We start from the raw sequence: 24223 nt of genomic DNA on the forward strand, positions 1-24223 counted from the left end.
AAAATCTAAATTCAGCAAGGGGTCATTTGTGTAGATCCTTCAAGGTTTTTCTATAGAAACTAACAAATGAAATAAAAAAATATTGAAATTGAGTTGGAAAAAACAGCCATTTGTGCCAATATATTCACTTTTAATTTCTTCTAAGTATGGTAGATTTTTTAAAGCAATATACTGTTACATCCGCTGGACCTTTCTGGTTGTGGCGATATATAGGACTTGTTGGTTCACCAAGAACTGAGGTACCCAGAGTCAATAACTGATCTGGTCTTGCAATGGTTTTTCATTGTGTACCGGGTATATAGCAATTCATTTGGTGAAATATAAAGAGAAAAAAATAGGTATCAAAGAAACAACTATATTTCTGAAATGGGAACAAAATATAGAGTTTTAAAGCAGTGGTTATTTGCACATCTCTGAAATTCTGGGTACCCATAACAGCATGTGAATTTGAGGACATTTTTCAAAATGACTTCTTTTTTACATATTGTCTTACATTTGGAAGGCAGAAATGCAAAGAAAGTCAATAGGTAATAACACTCATTCTACTATTCTGTGTTCCCCTTAGTCTCCCAATAAAAATGGTACCTCACTTGTGTGGGTAGGCCTTGTGCCTGCGACAGGAAACGTCCCAACACGCAACATGGACACATCACATTTTTCCAGTGAAAACTGGCCCCTTTTCGCAATGTGTCTAGCTGTGGATTTTGGACCCTAGCTCTGCCGCCACCTAAGGAAACCTAGCAAAACTATACATTTTTGACAACTAGACATCCAGGGGAATCCAAGATGGGGTGACTTGTGTGGCTCTCACTAGGTTCTGTTACCCAGAATAACTTGCAAACCTCAAACTTTGTCAAAAAAAACAAATTTTCCTCACATTTCTGTGATGGAAAGTTTTGAAATCTGCAGGGAGCCACAAGCTTTCACCCACCCAGCATTTTCCCAAGTCTCCCTATAAAAATGGTACCTCACTTGTGTTGGTAGGCCTAGTGCCTGTGACAGGAAATGTCCCAAAATGTACTGTGGAGACTTCAAAATTACAAAAAGTCCTTGTTGTGCGAGGGAGCCCCTTCGTTTTTGATCCCGGGCTCTGCGGACATCTAGAGAAACCTACCAATCCCAGACATTCCGAAAACTATACACCTGAGGGAGTCCAGGGAGTTGTGACTAGCGCACCCCCCCCCAATGTTTGCTACCCAGAAACCCCTGCAAACCTCAAATTTAGCTGAAAAAATCAACATTTTCTCACATTTCTGTGTGGGAAAGTTTTGGGATCACTGGGCTGACACAAATTTTCTGCCACCCAGTATTCCCCCAGGTCTTCTGATAAAATTGGTACCTCACTTGTGTGGGTGGGCCAAGTACCCACGGCAGGGAAGGGCCCAAAATGTATTTATCACAAAACAACCTGGTTTTGCAAGGGGGCACATGCGTTTTTGGTCCTGGGCTCGGCGGCCATCTAAGGAAACCTACCAATCCCACAGATTTCTGAAAACTAGACACCAGGGGGGTCCAGGGAGGTGTGACTTGCATGGATCCCCCAGAATCCCCTGCAAACCTCAAATTTAGCTAAAGAAAATAACATTTTACTTACATTTCTGTGTGGGATTACCGTGCTGGAACAAATGTACTACCACACAGCGCTCCCCTTGGTCTTCCAATAAAAATGATACCTCACTTGTGTGGGTGCCCAATGCAGAATCGCATAAAACGTATTTATTAAAAAAATATAGCTCATAGGGATCGCTCTGCTATTCCCTGAATCCCTATGTTTTTGGCCCTTCCCAGTCGCAGGCTTCCTCTAAAAGTCCCTCCTATAGTCATGGATGTCATTCTAGTGGCCAGGGGTCAATTTACAAATTTTGATTACTTCGGACGCCGAGATAAGTTAATCACCCAATGTTGTTCCCACCATACAGACCCATTCCTGGCAAAGGTGTCAGATCTTTTGCTTTTTGTGCTGTCTTTAGCTCAGCAATGACTTGTTATGTGCATTGTTAAAGAGTATTTATTGGTCCTTTTTGTGTTTGCTGGACTGATCAACTGTTTAAATCATCAGTTGTGATGCATTTTCTTATAGGTTTAGTTCAAATGCTCTCACCCAAACCTTTTGTGATGGTGCAGTGAGACGTTATTTGGCTCTCACCTTCCTTTTGTGTAACCCATGTGAGCCAATCATTGCACAGCTATTTGTGTCTCCTGAGTTTTAATAAAGTGTTTCTCATTGTGATAACTGAACTACAGGCCCTGTCTGTTCAGCCTCCTTACAACACCTTTTTCCCAGACAAACTGGCGCTGAGGACCAGAGCAGCATTTCTGCTGGAGGTTGTGACTCACTTTCATGTTGGCCAATCCATCACTTACCTGAATTCTTTGCGCCCCCCTACCCATTGCTTGTACCTCAAAAGTGCCTTAAGGTTTTCTATTTATCATACCAAGGAGCTTTGGGAGTTTCTCTGTGAAGTTCTCTGGGGCTAAGAAAGGTAAAGCGTTATTGAAAAGGACCATATTGACGTGGATAGGCTTACATATTACACTGGCCAAGAAGCAGCCTCCTGTGGGGCTGGGGCTCTTTCAACCAGAGCCAGGGCTGCCACCACCGCGGTGGTACATGGAGCATCTGTTTTAGACATCTGTCAGGCCGCTATGTTGGCGTCAATTTACACGTTCAAGAAGGACTACTGCCTTTATAACCAGGTCTGGCCGGAGGGGCACTTTGCCCATTCATTTCTGCAAGACATCTTGGTTTGAGCCATTCAACAGACCCACCACTTTGGGAGGTCCTACTTTGGTATCTATTCACAAGCTGAGGAATCTGTGGTTAGAAGTATCCATCAGAAGATGAAGTTACTTACCTTCTGCAAAACTCTTTCTGGTGGTTACTCTATCTGACCGCCGATTCTTCACTGCCTTCCTACCTCCTCACCCTGTGAATGGTCTCTTTTTTTTGTGTATAATAAGGTCCCAATCTAAAGATCTGCACTGTCACTGCTGTTCAATTATTGGGCTCCGCGTTTGACGGTATGGACAGCGTCTACAAAGAAACTGATGCGAGCACGCAGGAGCGGCGCTTATGTGTACCTCCGAGGTGACTTCTAGAGCGGGATGAAGCCAACCAGTAGCTGCATGATGCCGCCAGCTGGGTCACAGAAGCAATGCTGAGAATACCCTGTGGATGCAGTCTGTCGCCTGGGTGTACTCTCAAGGGGAGGAATCTGCAGGTTAGATACAGTATCCAGACCGTTTCTGAAGGTAAGTGACTTGTTCTTTCTGTGTCTGTGCTACTATTGAAACGCGTAAGCTGACATACCTTCCATGTGGTAAATCTGATCATTATGCACTGGGTATTGTAGGTTGCAAGGCACGCCTCAAATTCTTATTTCATGTAAGAGTTGAGCCTACAATGTCAAAATGGGTTGACTTGACACTTTGACGCACAGTTTTGTGTGCAGTGTCACAAGGCTTCATGTCTGGCCATACACCATGCTTGTAGGCCCGCACCAGGCCCCCCAAAAATGTAAAATGCTGGGGGTATATGTGCAAAAAAGCAGATTTTCCTACAATCTCGGTCCTCAGCATCCTACCCTCCCGAAACGACCCCTTTTTAAAGCTTTGGTTTTCTGGCCAGCCATTTATACAGAAGACTTCCTAAACATTCTGAATACATTAATAATGTTATGGCTGTCAGGCGTTGCTGCATGGTGTCTAAGAGGACCACATTACAGGTCTTAAAGTGTGGCAAAGGTCGATTAGAACGTGGCGTTTCCTACTCTGCTGCCAGCCTACCTGCAGCTGGCTGTGAAAACCTACAGAGTTAGGCTTTCAAAGTGTTTTTCTCGTCTCACTAGGGCTCAAACCAAGCCAGACATCTTTAAACAAAGAGTCTTTCTGGAATCTCTATTGATTAATAGTGGAGGTGCTAGATTGGGTAAAGAGATTTGTTTCTTTTCATTGGATAAGCCTTTTAAGTCCAGTATTTGGCAGAATTCATAAATCTGGAGTTCACTTTACTTCTCAAAATACTGTCTTAAACCCTTAATGCTTTGTTTAATAGTTCATCTTTTTCTGGATTAAAGTAATGCTGTCCCTTCACTTTAATTTAGAGTTGAGTAAGCCTGGTTCATGACATGCCTTTCAACCATTTTGGATAAGTTTTCAAATTCCTGCAAAACTTTTCTCACCTGTGTCTTAGGCTCTTGGAGGGAATATCATGACCGCAAGCCCAATATCGGACCTGAACCCCGTGTTTATGGCAAGTGGAAGCAATCTGACTGTGATATCAGAAGGTGAGCCTGCTTCATTGAAATGGTACTGAACTCACTTAAACCATCTCAGTTAGGTAGCAAAGGAGAGGGATGCAGAAGGAAAGACTTTAAACCACTTAATGGCATACGCACATCTTATGGCATCCCGCTGTTGTGATAATGAAACAGACCATCCCCCTGTGCCTTTCTATCATTCCGACTGACTCTCTACTCTTGACACAATCTAATCTTCTACCCTCAGGGTTCAGTTGCTACCTACCTTGGCTTGTGCCCTGCAATACGTAAACAATCTCTGTTCACGAAAGGCCTACCTACAAAGTGTGTTATATTGACTTTCTCTATTCGTTGAATAGCTTCTCAGGGAAAAAACATCTGCCGATAGAAAGATTCAATCCTTTTTTGCAGCATGGAAGTGATTTACACGTATTGCGTGGTCTAGCATCTGGGCAGTGTAACCTAAAATAGTTTTAAGACGTTTGAGAAGCAACCTGTAGATAAAAACAGAGGAATTATGTGTAAAACAGCTATGAAGATAGGGCAATATAGCCCAGAAACCCCCTTAGTTTTTTTCAAACCATCATCAAATCTATAACACGTTGCCATCGTTAAATATGTTCAAATTACATCTTGTCTTCATGCCACATGTTGTATTTCCTTTTATTTGACACTCTTTCTCAATGCCATGAAATGAATGCTCTTGAAATATTGCATAAGTGTCTTGGAAAACACTGAAGTGCAGACAATGCTTGTTTCCTGCTTGCAATTGGATCACAGGGATGTAAATTGTGTGTCTTCCTTGAAGGCAGAAGCAGGATAGTCTGAAGTTAGCAGCACAGGAAAAATGGGTACAGATGGAGACTGATGTCGATGCCCCTACCATGCATGTTGTGTCTCCTTTGCTGGACACTGTTAGTTCCTCCTAAGTTGTCAGTAGAGTTGCCTGTAAAAAAAAGAAGAATATGTTGAGGGCTGTGCCAGCTGTGAAGCTCACCATTTCATTTACCAGCTAGGGTGACCTCAAAGTTATTTTTTAGGTCTCGCCTGCGAACGCAGCGCGAAGCGCTGCTCGCAAGCGAGATCTATTGTTGCTGACTTGCCTCGGAAGTGGGACAGGAGATGTGCACGCGCAGGCTTTTGGCGGATTTGAGTTGGTGTACGCGCCTACAGCCACGCGGCGTGCACATCTCCTGTCCCGCTTCCCTCGCAAGCCAGCTTGCAGTTTCACTTTCGTCAACACGCACGTCCTAGGCAGCCTCATGCTATTTAATATTTTTTTTTAAATGCGCACGCGCGCTCCAAGCACTTACCGTCTCTTGTTGGGACTCTGCGCTGCTCCTCTGCTTTTCCTGCCGGTCACTGCAGCAGCACACGGGGCTCCGTTTTGCTCACAGGAGCCCCGCCTGAAATCCTGCTTTGTCCACACCATGCACCATTCACGAAGGCGGGGTGGGCTCCCGCCGGACTTCCTGTATTGTTTGGCGGCCCCCTCCCTGGGCCGCACGAGCCGCGCAGCACTCATTAAAAGTCCGGCGGTGTTGAAGTCCTCACACGCCGCTACTGGGCACAAGCTGCAGAACACGCAAAAATTACATGTACCGCGCATGCGCGGGCAGCCCTCGCAGGTCTTCTCCCCGGCCCGGATGTGGAGCTGCTTTCTCTTTGGCTTGTTGACATTCCTAGTGGTGCCAGAGACGGATGAAAGGGGGCTTCCTCGACTTCAATTCATTAAATCCCGGTCGCGTGCGTGCAGGTTTGTCTGTGGTTAAAGAGAGCGAGGGAGGACGCGCTGCTGTCATGGCATTACAAAGGGGTACGTGCTTTGAATAACTTGTTTTCCTTGCATTCTTGTGTTTAATTTTTTTCGACCCTCACAGCCGGAAGAATGTGGTGTCAGCAGGTCGGGGGTGGGGACATAGCATGTTCCAAGCTGTGGATCCTTCTAGTTTTTATATTGCCTGTGACTCCCAAGCCAAGAGAACCTTTCAATATCGGGTCAGAAGGGCAGAATATTTTATATCATCATTGAAGGCATGATCCGGGGTGCGCAGGAGTGTAAGCAGGACAGAGCATAGACAATGAACCGCAGGGCCCACCCTTGACTGCATATGCTCACCTCTGTGGCACTGTGGTCCGAACTGCCTGACGTTCCCCTCTGCTGCCCTCACCGCATGCACGAGGTGCCTTGAGTTTAAACTTTAAAACTGCTTCCCTTTAAAATGCAAAGCGAGTCCTCGCGGATGTTTCTATTGCTGGGGGCAAAATAAAATACGGCGGCCTCCCCGAGCATGAGTCAACAGCACGTTGCAAAGGAGCTGCGAGCTCTGCATAAAGAGTGGCAGGAAATCCATGCTCCGGGTCCCAAGAGCTGATTTGATTTCTACACACAACATAACAGGGCAGGGCCTCCAGCTTGTACGTGCAGACCCAAAGCTATGCCGAATCCCGTCTGATTTGCTTCTAAAGACCCGAGGGCAGGCAGCAAGCCTGCTGCTTTCAGTTATGCATAGAAAGTGCTTATAAACAGTAAATCAGCATAATGCCGGGCAATTTACTTCAAACTTGATAACATATGGCACTGTGTATTGAGGGGTGCCCGGTGCTCGCAGGGTCCAGTCGCATCAGACAGACCTTCAGTCAGTCCTGTCTTTTTAGTCAACAGACCGTTATGATTTAAGGCACATATGCATGGACACTGGCGAAGGATGACCAAATTATGTGTCAGGGTTAAATAAATTATGTGGCAAGGAAAAATAAATTATGTGGTGTAATGTGGTACATTTTACTTGATTATTGTGTCTTTTAATAGCCGTTAACACAATCTGAGCAAAGTTTTCATCTCATTATTACCAGTTTAACACACAAATGCAACAATGAGCAACACAAAGGTGACCAGTCAACCTCTGTCTTGAGCCTTCCACTCCGTGGCACCATGCGTTGCCGAGTTTTTAATAACTCTTGATCCATTTGAGGTAGAAACAGATTTTCTTTAGTTAAAATGTGCAAATTATGAAGCAGCTGATGGATAAGGTGGCAAATGCAGCAAATACATAAATTTGAGGAAAACACCAAGGTTACAAAATCGCATAAGATACGTAAAGTAGTATGAGGATATATATGTAGAAGGTAGTGAGTCGTAGCATGGGAGCCTCAAGAGAGGTCTGCTGTGGTTGGTTCTCTCCAAATGACAGAGTCCTCATCCAAGGTGATTTAAGCGTAACACCCCAGGGCAGTTTCTTGCTGTTCTGAGAACTCAACTGGACTTTCTATGTTGCCAATGAAAACGGAACTGGGCATGTCCACTACCTTTAATCTCAAGAGCCTTCAGTATGTTGTAGTTGGGGCTCTGGTCAACTGGAAATGGGATGGGCAAGCAACCCTCCCCCCCGCATATCTGCTACACAAGCTGCATAACATCATAACTGTGCTGTACGCAGCACACTGCTGCACACCGCACACTGCTGCTATACGCCTCACACTGCTGCACGCCTCACACTGCTGCACGCCTCACACTGCTGCACGTCTCACACTGCTGCACGCCACACACTGCTGCACGCCGCACACTGCTGCACTCCACACACTGCTTTTATGCGAGTTTATGCTACTGACATTGTAAATGACAATGCCTTTTATTTGTTTTAAAACCTAAACATAAATAAAAGGCATTGTAATTTTACAATGCCAATAGCTCAAACTCTTATAAATGCGAGACCTATTGCATTGCAAATGCTTGTTTTAATCATGCTGTCAACATTTGAATTGCATGCATTAAAATAAACATTATTGTCCTCTGGGGGTTGAGCTCCTTCCCAATTTACATGAACTTCACTGCTGAAGTAAAATAAAGATTTGTTTTTCATGTTGAGGTGTTTTCTCATCCATAGCTTAGCCTACGCAATGTTGACATCAAAACATGATCTGTTAATAACTCATATTTCCATTTGAAACAATCTTCATGCTTTGCATGTGTTGAGGTTGCACTCACTTCTATTTGAATTAGAGGAATCTGATGGGGATACAATGGCACTCATCCAAATACTACGTAGAAGGATCAAAGGACTGTGTTTATCTTTGAAGAAGACTCTTTCTCCTCTAGGCCATAACCATGTGATGATAACTTACATACAAATTTTAAAAACACGTCTGTAGCAAAATAGCGCTTTTCCCTGGCCAGAGAATTGTCCCAAAAAATCTTTCTCCGCTAAATCCCTGGCACTTCTTCTGAGACGTCCTTAACAAAACTTCCTTCATCAGAGAATATCATTGCATGAGGCATAGAAGACTTTAGCACTTTTCTGAGGAAATAGGTAGCCGTTTAGTTGGAAATTAAATGCAGGACATGTGTGTAAGTGGGTCTGTAAATTGTAATACATCATGGGACATCCACACTGGGCTCAGCTATTGCAACCATGTTCAGGACACTTTCATTCAACACAAATTCTGTTACCACTGGACCAATGAAGACATTTGCATCATAGCCCTGGTGTACATTGTGGCGATATGTTGTGGACTATAATAGAGAACATGCTCGCCAAAAGCTTTCTTGGTGCTAGGGTGAGAGAAGATAGTCCCACACTAACACGTTTTAGAAAGGTATACGAAAAAACGAGGAGGTCAAGGCCTTTGTAGAAGCTCATATGGAAGAAAAGGTATGCAGATCCCAAAGAATGTGGCCCTGAAATGAAAAACTGCAGTTTCCCAAATGGGATTTCCTGAATTGAGGGATAGATCACAAATAGGCGGATGACTATCAAAGGTGCCTACTCTGGAGGTAATGGCAGATGCATGTACAGATAAATACATGAGGCTTCCTTTGTCGCTGTGCAATACTTTGCTGCTTGTTTTGCTAGTTTCAAATGATATACTACTAAATGCACACAATATATTCACTTTTTTAGCAAATACACAAGAGGATAGATGCGTTTGGCATAGCCTTGGCAGGAACCAAACACTTGCGAATGGGCTCTACTGATTGCCTCAGTAGAGTTACGGAACTTCCATCCAGATCATGTGGCGAGGGCATTGGCTAAACATCTTCCTAACCTCTCACCCTCCCATTTTCCATAGATGGGGTTCTATGGTATGTTCCATTATGGGGCTGCATTATAAGAAGGGAGCCTTGAGCACATCAAGAAAGTTAGAATCCAAAACAGTGGCACATGTATGTGAGCAACAATCCACAAATATTAGAGGGGGTCACATTTTCGTTTTATTCTGGTCTTTAAGAGATCATGTTTTAAATTGTACAAATGACCTTAGATGATGTAGAAATATATATGGTAACGGTCATATGTAGACGAAACTAGCAATATAGTACTGCAGCCAGATGTAAATACAATGTAAGACTTCTTACAGGACAATATATGATCCTGCGACCAGATGTAGATACAGAAGTCTTCTTTAAGGACAATACAACCAACAAATTTTTCATCTTACAGACCTTTTCAAGGCTTGTATTTGTCAGAAGCAGCTTATCAAGAGAAGTGGTTATTGTTGGATTGTCACTTGCAAAACGTTGTGTACCTGTGATGAGGTTAACTGATAGGTAGGTGGTTGTCATCATTCAAAAAGTAGTCCTGAGTTGTACCAGCGAGTGTTCGACGGACGTGCAGTAACAAGGTCACAACCATTACTGATCCTGTCTTGGCATCGATGAATGCAGCATTACGTAAAGGGTGCAAAGTCTCTCTTTGCACTGCAGTTCACCTTTTACTAGGTGCGTGAGGTGCAAACGAGGACAGTGTGCCCTATTACAGATAATGTTAAACCAAACAAAGGGGTTGGGCTCATTAAAGTCAGTCAGGCTGAGCCACCAGAAAAGTCACCAACACCAACACCAACTATGCCAAAACTGACTGCTCCTTTAGAGTTAATCATTCTGTGCTCCTGGTCTGGATTTCGGAAAATAAGAACTGGCATTTTTTTTTTTACTGTCTTTCTTGTAATGTTATTTCCGTTTTGTATGATTTTTCAACTTTGCTTGTGATTTTCTTTTCGTATCCACTGTTGTGTTGTGATTTTATTTTGGTGGTGGTTGGGCAAAGTAATATTATTGTGTTTGATTCAATTTTGTTTTTGTTTCTTTGTGTACAACATTTAAGAATAGCATTTTGTATGATGACTTTTTTATATAAAAAAATGGAAAATAAATGGTGACCGTCTTTATTGGTTAAAGAGGCCACAAATGAATCTAACTCTAAAGGAACAGTCCGTTTGGGCATTGTTGGTGTTGGTTTCTATTACAGATAATGAGCTGTCCCCATGGCAGATGCAAACTTGTAACTACACAGGGGGCAGTACATTAGTGAAAGGCAGAGAAGGTGTTTAAAGCACCCACTCCATCTTTCCTAGTGCAAGAGGCATGGAGCCTGCTTTACAAGGGGGGACAGAGATCCCTTTGCAGGCGGGTGTAGTGAATGATTACTCCCACCTGTAGGGGGATGTCTGGGGGACATGGGGCCAACTCTCTTTCAGACAGCACCCACAGGAGGCACACTGACTGGGTACCACTTGTGCTTTGATTATGCACTGCCTCTTTGTGGCTGTCAGTCAGTGTGCCTTCTGAGCACCTCTTTGCCTGTGTGCATGCGCCTGTGTCAATAATACCGCTTAGGCACAGAAGCAAAGTGCACCCCTCATGCCCTAATGGAAATGATAAAAAAAAATGGGCAACCTAATAACCTCTTGAGCTTCAGTTTAAACCAAAATAAAGGCACTATGATAACAAGGAAATCGTTTGCATATAAATCCAATGAGTAAGCTAAATCAATTGTCCTTTAAAGAACGACAATTTGAATTTATCAAAACCACAAATGAATCACATTCATGTTATCATGCATATAAATCAAGAGACGGAATTGGCGTTTAAAGTGAAGAAGTATTTTTTGTAATGAATCTTAAAGAAACATAGGGTCCTCAACAAATAAACCTGTGATACATCAATCAGGTGAATGTCTGCTCAAGATTGAATACACAAAACCATAGATCAATGTATACAAAATACACTCTTCATGTTCATGTAATCAGTTCATTACATATGTTAAACGGCAATTAGGATGATGATCCAGAATGTTATATAAAAGAAGGGAATGTAGCGTTGACGTTTCGGTCGCCAGTGTCAGCTATTCATGAGACCATCTTCAGGACCGTGATAATTAAAGGAAATTCTCAGTAGACCCAAATAGAACAATCATTATCTAGCAGCCGAGAGAAAGGACTAGATAATGAGGCTAGATCAATCTCTCAAACTCACTGTATTTAACTGGCCTTGGGGAATCACAGATAGGATACCGAATTGTGCTGGTTAGCTGATCGCTTCCCAAAACTGAGTTGCAGGAGCTCACACTAACTAATTGCTACCATATCTTGTGATTTTCCAAAAGAAGTTAAGTGCACTCATTGCAGGTAGAATCCCCTTAGGAATGGCACTGGTGCTATATTTTCACCAGCGTGATCTGTATTATATAAGTGTCTGTGCACGGGCTGTAATATCAAAGTGCCCCCTGGGCGCAGAAAGTGGGCACACACTTCCATTGTGCCTCTAGGGCACTTTAACACCTTGTGTTACACAGCACCTGAAATTCTAGCAGCACATGCATACTTTTCCTGTTATGAGCTAACGTGTGAATCGCTGATATCACAAGCACCACAGTTCTTTATATATATGTGCATGTGTGACTTGTCACTTTATCTAATCCTAGGCAATTTCACCATAGGAATGATAAACGGTGTCCAGGTAGTAAAGATGTTATTAAATCAATGTAGTTAGATGAATGAAACTATGCCGGTAGACTGCTAACCATAGCCGTCATACTCAAAGTACTGATCTCTGCTCAACTTCTGAACTACAGGTTTGTAGGCTCTGACATTTTACTCACTCTAGAGGTCTCTGTGAGTCTCATTTTGCCCTTCAACCACCATGCACCCTAGACTCTTCGGTTTGAAATGCAGCATCTCTTGTGTGCCTTTCACACCCAGGATTAGAGCATTGGACGCTGATGTGCACCTCGCCCCAGAAGATTTTACCAGCAAAGATCTCTTTAAATTTCCTCTGTAGGACTTTGAAGTTATTTTATGCTCTAACAGTATGATTTTTCGAAGCCCTTTCTGTGATTTCATGAGGGTCAAACCCTGTGTGATATCACTTCAGTGTGGATCTGACTATGTTCATGGTATGTTTGGATTATTGCTATATTATGGGCATCGAACTCTGATATCATTAAATGGACCAAATGCTGAAAGTGTCAATCGAGCCTGGAACCATGTTCTTAACATGAAACAAACATTGGCGAAGTTAATAGATGTCAGCTGTAAAAGGCTGAGCTATTAGCTTTGCAAAGGCTTTTTTCCACTTGCTTGCTAACACATGACTCAAGTAGCATGCATATGCATGACTGTCAATCTTGCAATGTGCTTTGTAATAATGAAAAGCCATTCCTTGATGGGCACATATGTGTGTGTTGTGACATATGGACGTGTGTGTGTTGTGACACGTGGGCATAAAAAGGAAATATTAGCTGGATGGTAAACAGTACAGTACCACCAAAGTGTGGGTGCTTGGAAGCACTTTACAGCTTCCCTTAAGTCCCTTGAAGGCAGCAATGGAAGACTATAACTCATCCAATCAGAACACTGAGAGTAAAATGCTCCTGGTCACAAGAACAAGCACAAGAATTTGGAGGCAAGCCATTGAACAAATAGTAGACTCCAGAGATAGATAACAAAACCATCCAATCTTGAGTAAGTGGCTGAACCAAAGCCTACTCCAGTGATACGATATGTATTGGAAACAACAGGTCTGCCAACAGTTAGCTACAGCGGTCTGTAAGTTAGGCCTTCATATTGATGCTCCATTAAAGGAGCCAGCCAGTGAATGATTCTACAAAATGCTTAAAAACCCAAGCAGGCATCATCAAGAAAAGGAATATTTTGGAATGCCTGTTGGTGATTGTTAGAGATGAAGGACCTGGTAAGGAGAACTGTTTATTTTCCATACACTGGATGTCTCCTTTGAGCAGAATCTAAAACCACTCTGTTGACTCGTGGTGAAATCATGCATCTAGGTAAAAGTTCTCTGCACCAAGCACAGGATATTGTGAAACCAGGGCTGTTGTTATCAGCAAAATCTTGACGCCCCGCACACATCCCAATAGTCAGATCATCTTTGAGCAAGAAATTTAAAATGACAAATTTGAGGCAGTGCTTTGGGAATATAGGGCCCAGCGAAATGAACTACTCTCAGTGGCTTCATAAAAATAAAATTCAAGAGCCTCATCTTTAGAAAGCTTTTAAAACCATACAAATGAGCAGCAGGTAAGAGCGGTAGGGCGGTGGAGCAGGGTGAGGGGGGATTTCGAGAGACGACCACGAGGAACATTTAATTATTTATTTATTTTTCCTTCTTGGTCGTCCCTCCTCACCTGGCCCCACCGCTCTTACCTGCAGAGGCCGCAGCTGCAATTGAGATAAAATGAATAGAGTTGGCACTCTCTCCTATCTCTCCGGTACACAAGTGGTCCCTCTGACCCTTGGACAATCTGGAGATGTTTTAAAGCATGGGCAAAGTGGGCAATTCACCAGGGTCCCCCACGTTTTAAGATGCCCCTGGGAAAGGGAACTTTCTCTCTTTTTAACTTTTACCCCCATCCTAAAGTGTCTCCCTCTTCATTGTCTACCTCTGCCTTTGGGACTCGGTCTTTTACTACCCAGTGGCATCTTAAGGATTTTGGTGCCTGGGGCAAGACATATGTTATCTGTTTTTGGGTGACCCGTTTATAGAATGTTTAGCAAAGGATTAAGTATTGTTTCACATCATGTGGGTGTGATTCAACATAAAATGGGTAAATAAATTCTAAGTTGTTCTGGGCAGGGGCCCCCCAAATATGCCCTGCCTAGAGCCCTCAAATCCCTAAAATGTGTCTGATTCTAAGAGTTGAAATTAGTGGCCCTTAGATAGTCATAACCACTGCAATAACACTTTACCCCTCTGTTATTCTATTTTTATATCTATTGAGGTAGCTTCACATGGGCACTAGGAAATGCGAGACCTATTGCATTGCAAATGCCAGTGCTGGCATTTGCAATGCAATAGGTCTCGCATTTCCGAGAGTTTAAGCTATTGGCATTGTAAATGACTATGCCTTTTATTTATCAGTTTAAAAAATAAAAGGCATTGTCATTTTCATTGCCAATAGCTCAAACTCTCGTAAATGCGAGACCTATTGAATTGCAAATGCTTGTTAATACCTGTGATCCAAGACTGGCATACTTTAAAAAATCTTCAGATCCACTTGACTAGAGTCATCAAAGAGGCCTCTAGTTCTGGCAATATCATGATCAGTGAGTCTCCTTTATACTTATCATTACAGCAGCCCCCCCCCCACCCCCCGGGGCGGCCACACTCCATTTTAGCAGTTCTAAACTGGAAGTGGGGAGTGCTTTAGTTGTGAAGGTTGGGGTTGAAAAGAACATATGCCCCTTAGTACATCCAGAGGGCAGTGCAAGCGGTGCTGATGTTGCCAGCACCGGTGACTGGGACACCTTTGGGACAGGGCAGGAAGGCTCACATAGGCAGATGTGGCAGAGTGGGCCCAATAAGGACCCTCACACCTAAGACTTTCCCCATTTTGGCTGGCACCACGGTTGTCCTGACTGTGTTTGTGTTCACTCCTCTAGTGACACAAGGAAAGGAATACTGTTGTGTTCTAACCAAGTGAACTCTTGTTTCAAGGTTGAAAGGGCAAAGTTTTCACCCAAACTGTGCAGCATGCCGTCCTCTTCTCTTAGTCCTTAGTCTGGCTGGGACAGTCGCCGGCTCCATCTTTGTACCATAATCATCATTTTGACAAGGGCTTAGCGCTGGGAGAGGCTCCAAGGAGTTCGGAGATCTGATAGGTGTACAGCATTCTGTGAAGGCAACGGCAATTAAAGAGGAGCAGTGCCCCATACATGTCGCTCGATTAAACTGAATGTCAGCAAAAGCAAATCCTGTGAGATTGCTTTTATTGAATGGCCAGCTTGGATGTTTACCCAAGCACACTGAATAAGTTATCGTTCCGGTGTCAGCAAGCTGGAATTTTTATACATACATTGAAGTATCTGGTTCTTGACATTGCTTGACCAGCTTTATGGGTCAATTGTAAATCTCTTTTCACCGTATTGAAGATGGTCTAACGGACTCATGCCATCCAGACCGAAACGTCGACAAGCTCATCTATTTTCTTCATTGATTTAATCTGGCAAGAATTGTTTTTCTGTTTTGTTAGATTCTTTTTTTTAAATAAATGGTAGCACAAATGATTTGAAGGCTATCATTTCTGTATATGGTTTGCTTGCTTCTGTCATTGTGTTTTTTGTTATCATAATTTGTACCCCCTTCTTTGTTCACTTTCAATAAATGAATAAGAAATTTAGAAACCTACACCCATGTTTTAAATTGTTTATGATATATTAAGTAAGATATAAATGAGTGAATTGATGTTTCTGATTTTTCAAAGGTTAGTTACCATTCGGGACTGAACCACAAAGTAGTTTTGCATAATCAGCCTTATTGAATATCATAAATAAAATCCCTTGTAGGCCCAGTTACCGCATAGTATTTGCAATTCCCAAGCCTACAATGGTAAAGTGTTTTTCCCACTGTTTGTTTTGTTCTGATAGGTGTACAGCATTATGTACCAGTGCCAGCTTGAGGATTTGGGGGGCCCTGGGAAAGACATACTTTGGGGGCCCCTGTTCAGAAAAACTTTGAATTATATTGCCAATTTTCAGGTAATTTAAGCCCACATGATGCCAACAGTATTAAAATATATGTTACGTTTTGTTGAAATATGGCTTGCCTTGAATACCAAAAATCCTTAAGGCGACACGTAGAGAGACAGAGTAGAGGTTGGCAGAGAAGTTGATGTAATGGAAAGGACAGACAAAGGTCAAAAGAGAGAAAGTTCACTTTCCCAAGAGGGCCCATTGGAAGCTGTGGGCCCTGGGTAATTGCCCATTTTGCCCTTGCCTTAAAATGTCTCTGTTATGGCCACGTTAAGTTCGGTGCCTTGACCTGCTACAGCTTTACAACCTTGGGGAAGAAGGTAAGCGGAGATTGTGTACTTCATGCTAAGAGATGGTGTTCATCCATCGCTTGGATTTCCCAGTAGCAAGCGAGGCACGGACTGTAGATAAAAACGTTTTAAGTGGTAATCTAGCTGTATGAGCAAATGGTGGACGGTGCAACGTGGGCAAAGTAGCTAGACCACTGGCAGTGCCGGATTGAACCATGTGGTGGCCCCTACGCAGACGAATTTTCGCACCAACCTCGCAAATTATCTCCTTTGATTTCTCTGGTTTATGTCCTTTAAGTTGTATTTTTATCTGTTGTCGCAGGCTCTTCAAAGGAGTGGGGCCCATAGGCCGGTGCCTACTTCACATTTCTGGTAATCCAGGGCTGCCACGTGCAGGCAGGGACAGGGTGCCCTGTTTTTGCTGCCTCTGCACTACTTCCTGTCTGTGAGCGAAGTTATCACTGTCGGTCTTTTATGTGTCGCAAGGACTTACCGAGCTGCTTTCTGAGCTAGACCTCTTCTATGCATCCCTGTAAGAGAAGAAAGGTTGTAATGCTAGTGCCCATGCTGTTCCTGTTCGGTGTGTGAAGGCTGCTTTACTGTGTGGGCGGACAGCTTACCTGTGTCTGAGGGCAGCTTGCACAGATGTGCGTGAGGACAGCTTACACAGCTGTGTGTGAGGGCAGCTTTACTGTGTGGGTCGACAGCCTAACTGTGTCTAAGGGCAGCTTGCACAGCTGTGTGTGAGAGCAGCTTACACAGATGTGTTTGGGCAGCTTGCACGGCTGTGTGAGGCCAGCTTACACAGATGTGTGTGAGGCTAGCTTACACAGCTGTGTGTGAGGGCACCTTGCACAGCTGTGTGTGAGGACAGCTTGCACGGCTGTGTGTGAAGGAAGCTTACACAGCTGTGTGTGAGGGCAGCTTGCACAGCTGTGTGTGATTGCAGCTTTACTGTGTGTGAGGTCAGTTTGCACAGCTGTGTGTGAGGACAGCTTTATTGTGTGCAAGGGCAGCTTGCACAGCTGTGTGTGAGAGCAGATTTACTGTATGAGAGCAGCTTTACTATGTGGGAGGGCAGCTTTACTGTGTGGGAGGGCAGCTTTACTGTGTGAGGGCAGCTTTACTATGTGGGAGGGCAGCTTTACTGTGTGGGAGGGCAGCTTTACTGTGTGGGAGGGCAGCTTTACTGTGTGGGAGGGCAGCTTGCACAGCTGTATGTGAGGGCAGCTTTACTGTGTGTGAGGGCATCTTTACTGTGTGGGAGGGCAGCTTTACTGTGTGGGTGGGCAGCTTTACTGTGTGGGAGGGCAGCTTGCACAGATGTATGTGATGGCAGCTTTACTGTGTGGGAAGGCAGCTTTACTGTGTGGGAGGGCAGTTTGCATAGCTGTGTGTTAGGGCAGCTTTATTGTGTGGGAGGGCAGCTTTACTGTGTGGGAGGGCAGGTTTAATGTGTGGGAGGGCAGCTTTACTGTGTGGGAGGGCAGCTTGCACAGCTGTGTGTGAGGGCAGCTTTACTGTATGTGAGGGCAGCTTTACTGTTTGAGGGCAGCTTTACTGTGTGGAAGGACAGCTTTACTGTGTGGGAGGGCAGCTTTCACAGCTGTATGTCAGGGCAGCTTTAATGTGTGTGTGGGCATCTTTCCTGTGTGGGAGGGCAGCTTTACTGTGTGGGTAGGCATCTTTACTGTGTGGGAGGGCAGCTTGCACAGTTTTGTGTCATGGCAGCTTTACTGTGTAGGAAGGTAGCTTTACTGTGAAAGGGCAGTATGCATAGCTGTGTGTGAGGGCAGATTTACTGTGTGGGAGGGCAGGTTTAATGTGTGGGAGGGCAGCTGTACTGTGTGGGAGGGCAGCTTGCACAGCTGTGTGTGAGGACAGCTTTACTGTATGTGAGGGCAGCTTTACTGTGAGGGCTGTTTTACTGTGTGGAAGGGCAGCTTTACTGTGTGGGAGGGCAGCTTGCACAGCTGTATGTGAGGGCAGCTTTACTGTGTGTGAGGGCAGCTTTACTGTGTGTGAGGGCATCTTTAATGTGTGGGAGGGCAGCTTTACTGTGTGGGTGGGCAGCTTTACTGTGTGTGAGGGCAGCTTGCACAGCTGTGTGTGAGGGCAGCTTTACTGTATGTGAGGGCTGCTTGACTGTGTGAGGGCAGCTTTACTGTGTGGAAGGGTAGCTTTACGGTGTGGGAGGGCAGCTTGCACAGCTGTATGTGAGGGAAGCTTTACTGTGTGAGGGCAGCGTTACTATGTGATTTGATTTGATTTGAGATTTGTAAAGTGCAACAATCACCCTAAGGCATAAAGGCGCTAGAGACCAGCCATCCAAAAACAGGCTGAAAAGAATAGAGAAGATCCAGATAGATACTAGACCGAGAAAGGCCAGGTCTTAAGGGCCTTTCTGAAAGGGAGCAGAAGTGGAATAGTCCTGAAGGCAAGGGGGAGGGAGTTCCATAGCTTGCTCGCTGCCACTGAGAATGCTCTGTACCCTCATTTTCTCTTTTTGGTTCTTGATACGACTAATTGCATTTGGAGCGAAGAACGCAAGGGTCTGTTAGGTGAATGCCAATTGAACATAGTCATTATTCTTGATGGGTAGGGAGAATACAATGATTTGTGAACCATACAAAGTGCCTTGAAACTAATACGTTTTTCAATCGGGAGCCAGTGCAGGGATTCTAGTCTCTTCCGGGCGGATTGTTTCCTAGAAGTATCCAGAACGGGTCTTGCCAGTGCGTTCTGTAGCACTTGGAGTTTATACTGCATACTCTTATTGGCAGCCAGGTATAGTGCATTGCAGTTGTTGAGTCAGGACATTATCAAGGCCAGTGCTACCTGGATTCGAGCTGATCGTGGAATGAGAGGATTTATTTTTTTAACATCCGTATGATCTAGGAGCATGTCAAGATGGTACAGTTAATTTGGATACCAAAATTGAGTTCAATATCGATCAGAATTCCAAGTTTCTTAGTCTTCTTTCTCGGGGCAGGACAACTACATAAGGATTGAGGCCAGCAGTTACTATTCCACTTGGATGGCTCTGATCCAAATATCATCACTTCAGTTGTCTCCCCATTGAGTTTCAAAAAGTTATCAGACATCCATTCTGCTACTTTAATCATGCAACCGAGGATATTCTCTGACGTTGAACAAAGACCTTTGGGGAAAGGGACCATGATCTGTGTATCATCTGCATATGACACCACCTCCAGTCCAAATTGATGGATCACAGTTGCCAGGGGTGCCACATACAGATTAAAGAGTGTAGGGCTCAGAGACAATCCCTGCGGGACTCCACAGGGTAGAATATAGGAGTCCGAGTATGAAGGTTTGTAGTTTAACCCTTTGGGATCTCTCTGTTAGGAATGGGAACAGGAGGGCTAGTGCTTTTGCGAGATACCAGGACTCCAGAGTCTGTCCTGCAGCAGAATAGGTGAAATGGTATCAAATGCTGCTGACGGAACCAAGAGAATCAGCACTACCCCCTGTCCTCCCTCTGTGGGAGGGCACTTTACTCTGTGTGAGGGCAGATTTACTGTGTGGGAGCGCAGCTTTACTGTGTGGGAGGGCAGCTTACACAGCTGTGCGCGAGGGCAGCTTTACTGTGCTTGAGAGCAGCTTTACTGTGTGGGAGGTCAGCTTGCACGTATGTGAGGGTAGCTTTACTGTGTGAGGACAGCTTTACTAAGTGGGAGGGAAGCTTTACTGCGTGGTAGTGCAGCTTGCACAGCTGTATTTGAGGGCAGCTTAACGGTGTTTGAGAGCAGCTTTACTGTGTGTGAGGGCGGCTTGTACAGCTGTGTCTGTGGGCAGCTTGCACAGCTGTGTCTGAGGACCGCTTGCACAGCTGTGTGTGAGGGCAGCTTTGTTGTGTGTGAGGGCAGCTTTACTGTGTGGGAGGTCAGCTTGCACATATGTGAGGGTAGCTTTACTGTGTGAGGACAGCTTTACTAAGTGGGAGGGCAGCTTTACTGTGTGGTAGTGCAGCTTGCACAGCTGTATGTGAGGGCAGCTTAACGGTGTTTGAGAGCAGCTTTACTGTGTGTGAGGCAGCTTGTACAGCTGTGTCTGAGGGCAGCTTGCACAGCTGTGTCTGAGGACCGCTTGCACAGCTGTGTGAGGGCAGCTTTGCTGTGTGTGAGGGCAGCTTTATTGTGTGTGAGGGCAGCTTGCACAGCTGCGTGTTGTAATGTACCCATTCCCTAAGTGAGGGAACATAAAACGTGCTCTGTCTGCTGCTATCATCGGTGCAGCCCCCTCTCTATGCTTGAAGAGACACTGCAGCGATGGTGACAGGGCTGGTCCTTGCGTGTTTGCGACAGAAACTTGCACTGCGGCTGCCTGCTTTGGGCCTCAGTGGACCTCAGCCTGCTGCTGCCTCTGATATGCCTGAGGAGTGTAGACTGTGTGTCGTGCACGCTGCGTGTTGTGCACGTCAGAGCTAGTGCTCCTGCTTCGTGTGTTGTACATTTTATTTGCACTGTACCTGCCCTCTGGCACAGTAGATCTTTGAGAGACTCAAAATGACCTGAGTAAAGAGCATTCTGGGGCAGTCTATGACCGCCTATGTGCAGTGTACATACAGGCTCGAATTGCAGCTGGACTAACCCACCTTTCCAGTCCATTAAAAGAGTCCGGCTGTGACCAGCAATGATGCTGTGTCTTTGTTTTGTGCTGCCCAGACGTCCACTGTGTATTAAAGATACATTCAATGGATGCTGTATGCATGTGCAGTCTAAAGATAGTCGATTCAGGATGTGGAGGAGAGGAGTGAGCATGTTTTCAATGGGGCTGGGGGTGTTGTAAACAAACGGCTCTTGTAGTGTGTAAAGGACGAATGTGCACTGTGCAGTGTGCATGGTGTCTTTGCACTGTATTGACCTGTATAGATCAACGCCCACTCCTAAACCCAAGAGCCCACTCATCCCGGGTGACTCATTGACTGGCAGCCATGACACCCGCCATGACACTGGGCTCATTGACCTTACTTGCTTTGGAGCCCAGACAGCATTGCTGTCCGTGCAGAGAACATTGACCTCTGCAGCAAGAGGAGGCAATGCAGCTTCAGAGCAGACACACGGGTAACCTGCAGCACACAGCATCAAACTACCAAGGCTTCCAGACTCAAGAAGTGGATAAGGATGATAACACTGAGTTTTGTTTATGATAGCGCAACATTAAAAAACAAGGGATATTCGCCCGGATAAAATCGCGCCCTTCCTCCGTCGTATGTTTCTGGAGTCGCTCGAGCGGGGTTCCCTCCCCGACGACCAGCGTCTGGCTACTATAGTTGTGATTCCCAAGGACGGTAAGCCACGAGACCGCTGTGCCTCATATAGGCCTATTTCCCTACTAAATGCCGAACCGAAAATCCTCGCCAAGGTCCTCGCTAATCGCTTGCTGAGAGTTATATGTGATTTGATACATCCGGATCAATGCGGCTTTATCCCTCATCGGAATACCGCTCTCAACTTGCGGCGTCTACACGGCGTCCTCGCTAGGGCGGAGTACCTCTCTGAACCGGCCATATTGGTTTCCTTAGACGCCACGATGGCCTTTGATACCATCGAGTGGCCATTCCTTTGGGCCGTCTTGGCGAAGTTTGGCTTTGGGGAGGGATTTATTAGTTGGGTTAAGCTCCTCTATGCTGGACCAATGGCTCAGGTTGTTGTCAATGGGCGGGTTTCTCGGCCCTTCGCTCTTGGGAGGGGTACTAGGCAGGGGTGTCCGTTGTCCCCTCTGCTCTTTGCTCTCGCCTTGGAACCGCTCGCTGCCTGGCTCCGCTGGGAGCCCTCGATCAGAGGGATCCGGTGGGCCCCGGGCTTCGAGGATCGGGTCGCGGACGACATTCTTTTGTACCTCACCTCGCCGCGGAAGTCGCTCAATGTGCTTTTTGATGTCCTTACTGCCTTCGGGAGGAATTCGGGGTTGATAATTAACTGGTCCAAATCTTGCGTGTATCCTATCTCCGGTGGCCTTCCTCTCTTACCGCCTCGGCTTCCGATTCAAAATTCTCAATCCGGCTTTAAATACTTGGGGGTGTATGTTTCGTTGGATCCGGCGGTCCGCTACGAGCAGAATCTCCTGTCTCCCCTCCGGCGTTTGAGGGTGGATACGGCTCGGTGGTGTAAGTTGCCCTTGTCTCCACTTGGTCGCGCAGCACTGTTTAAAATGATGTCCCTCCCCAGATTTCTTTATGCACTCCAGAACTCCTTCGATATCATTCCGGCGGCCTACTTTAGGGAAGTGGAGAGTTTGCAGAGGAGACTGGTTTGGGACGGTCGGGCGCGTATCGCTTTGGCAAAGCTGACTCTTCCCTGGTATGACGGGGGCATCGCGCTTCCTGACATTAGAAGGTACTATTGGGCCTCCCAGCTGTCTGCCATTAACCATGCTACGTACGCTCCTGGTTCGAACCCGGCATATGAGATGGATAAATTCCTGCTTCCCGGCGGTAACTATAACAGAGCGCTTTACTCTCGATCTGCCGGGAGGACCCTCACGGGCCCTACTAGGATTGCGGTACGTGTGTGGAAGGCGGCGAATGTAGCTGTGGGCTGGAGTGAGCGTTTAACGTGTGCTACTCCTTTGTTCGCCTCAGAGCGCTTGGGAAGCCTCTGGACAACGAAAGGCTTTGAGCACTGGGATACGATCGGCATTAGCAGAGTGGGGGACCTATGGGTTAAAGGCGCGGTTAAATCCTTCGCGGCGCTTCAGAGCCAGTACGAGCTTAGTGAAAGGGAGTTCTTCCGCTATGCCCAGGTTCGGCACGCCCTACTCTCTGTCTTTGGGGAGGGGACCACGGTCCCTGTTGCTTCGCCTCTCGAGGACCGTATACTCGACGGACACGTGCCCGACAGTACTATCTCTCTGATTTATAAAAAACTAATAAATAATCGGGCTGATCTCTTGGTGCGTCTTCGGGAGGCGTGGACGGGGGATGGGGTTGAGTTGGATGACGAGGACTGGCAGTCTGCGCTGTCATCCCCTAAGGAGGTTGCCATCCCGGCCCGTCTCCGTCTGGTCCAGCTTAAGATTCTCCATCGTGTCTATGTGACGGGTCCCCGTTTGGTCTCGATGGGGTTTTCTGACGACGGGCTCTGTAAGCGTGGCTGCGGGCTCAGTGCCACCTTTCTCCACATCCTCTGGGAGTGCCGCGAGGTGGCGGAATATTGGCGCCAGGTGCATGATGTTATGAAACGAGTCACTGGGGTCGCTCTGCTGCCGGAGGTGCGCCGATGTGTTCTGAATGTGTGGGAGCCCAATGACTATAATGCGGCCCAGGCTCGGTGGGCGGCCCTTGGGAACATGATTGCAAAGAGAGATATTGCGCAGCTTTGGGGTTCCCAACGGCCTCCCACCGTGTCCGTATGGAAGGAGAACATGGACTGGTGCATGTTCAGGGAGAAGACGGTGTATGTGGCTCGTGGTAAACCAGGGGCATGGGGTAGAATCTGGGGTCAGTGGAATGTGTATCGAGGGACTATCTGTTCTCCCCCCCCTGGTGGATGCGTCTGAGGTTGCCTTGTCCCACTGATCCTTGAGGGTTCCTTGCTTAATTTGTTCATCTGTGTATAGGTTTGGTTTTCCCGTGGCCCCCCCCCTCCCTCTCAGACCCCCTTTTTATTGACCACCCTATGGTGGTCGGGTGTGGAGTTCCTCTGCTGTGGTTAGACGCCCTTTCAATGTTTCTCGCCTTGCTTTTTGGTTTTTTATTTAATTTTTTTTTTTTTTTAAAAGGGTGTATCCTGACGTCCCTTATGTACAGTCTGATCTCCAGTAATTTAGCGGAGCCCCTGTGGGCCAGTCATTGTTTTTTGAACTGCTTGAACATCTCTGAATACTAGCGGCCGGCCCAGGAGGTTGTAGGCCCGTGCTTGTACCCTTTTTCTCTGCCCAATAAAG

General features: G+C 45.8%; 1 protein-coding gene across 1 annotated transcript in view; it reads left to right on the forward strand.

Moving 5' to 3' along the window:
• Nucleotides 1-24223, forward strand: part of LOC146821939 (xanthine dehydrogenase/oxidase-like) — a 645326-nt gene that overhangs the window by 264982 nt on the left and 356121 nt on the right. The window contains exon 12 of the mRNA XM_085613025.1: nt 4193-4286. Coding sequence (XP_085469151.1) covers nt 4193-4286 — 94 coding nt within the window. The remainder of the gene's footprint in view (nt 1-4192; nt 4287-24223) is intronic.

This window comes from Triturus cristatus, chromosome 6 (genome assembly GCF_964204655.1).
Source record: "Triturus cristatus chromosome 6, aTriCri1.1, whole genome shotgun sequence".
Classification (NCBI taxonomy): Eukaryota; Metazoa; Chordata; class Amphibia; order Caudata; family Salamandridae; genus Triturus; species Triturus cristatus.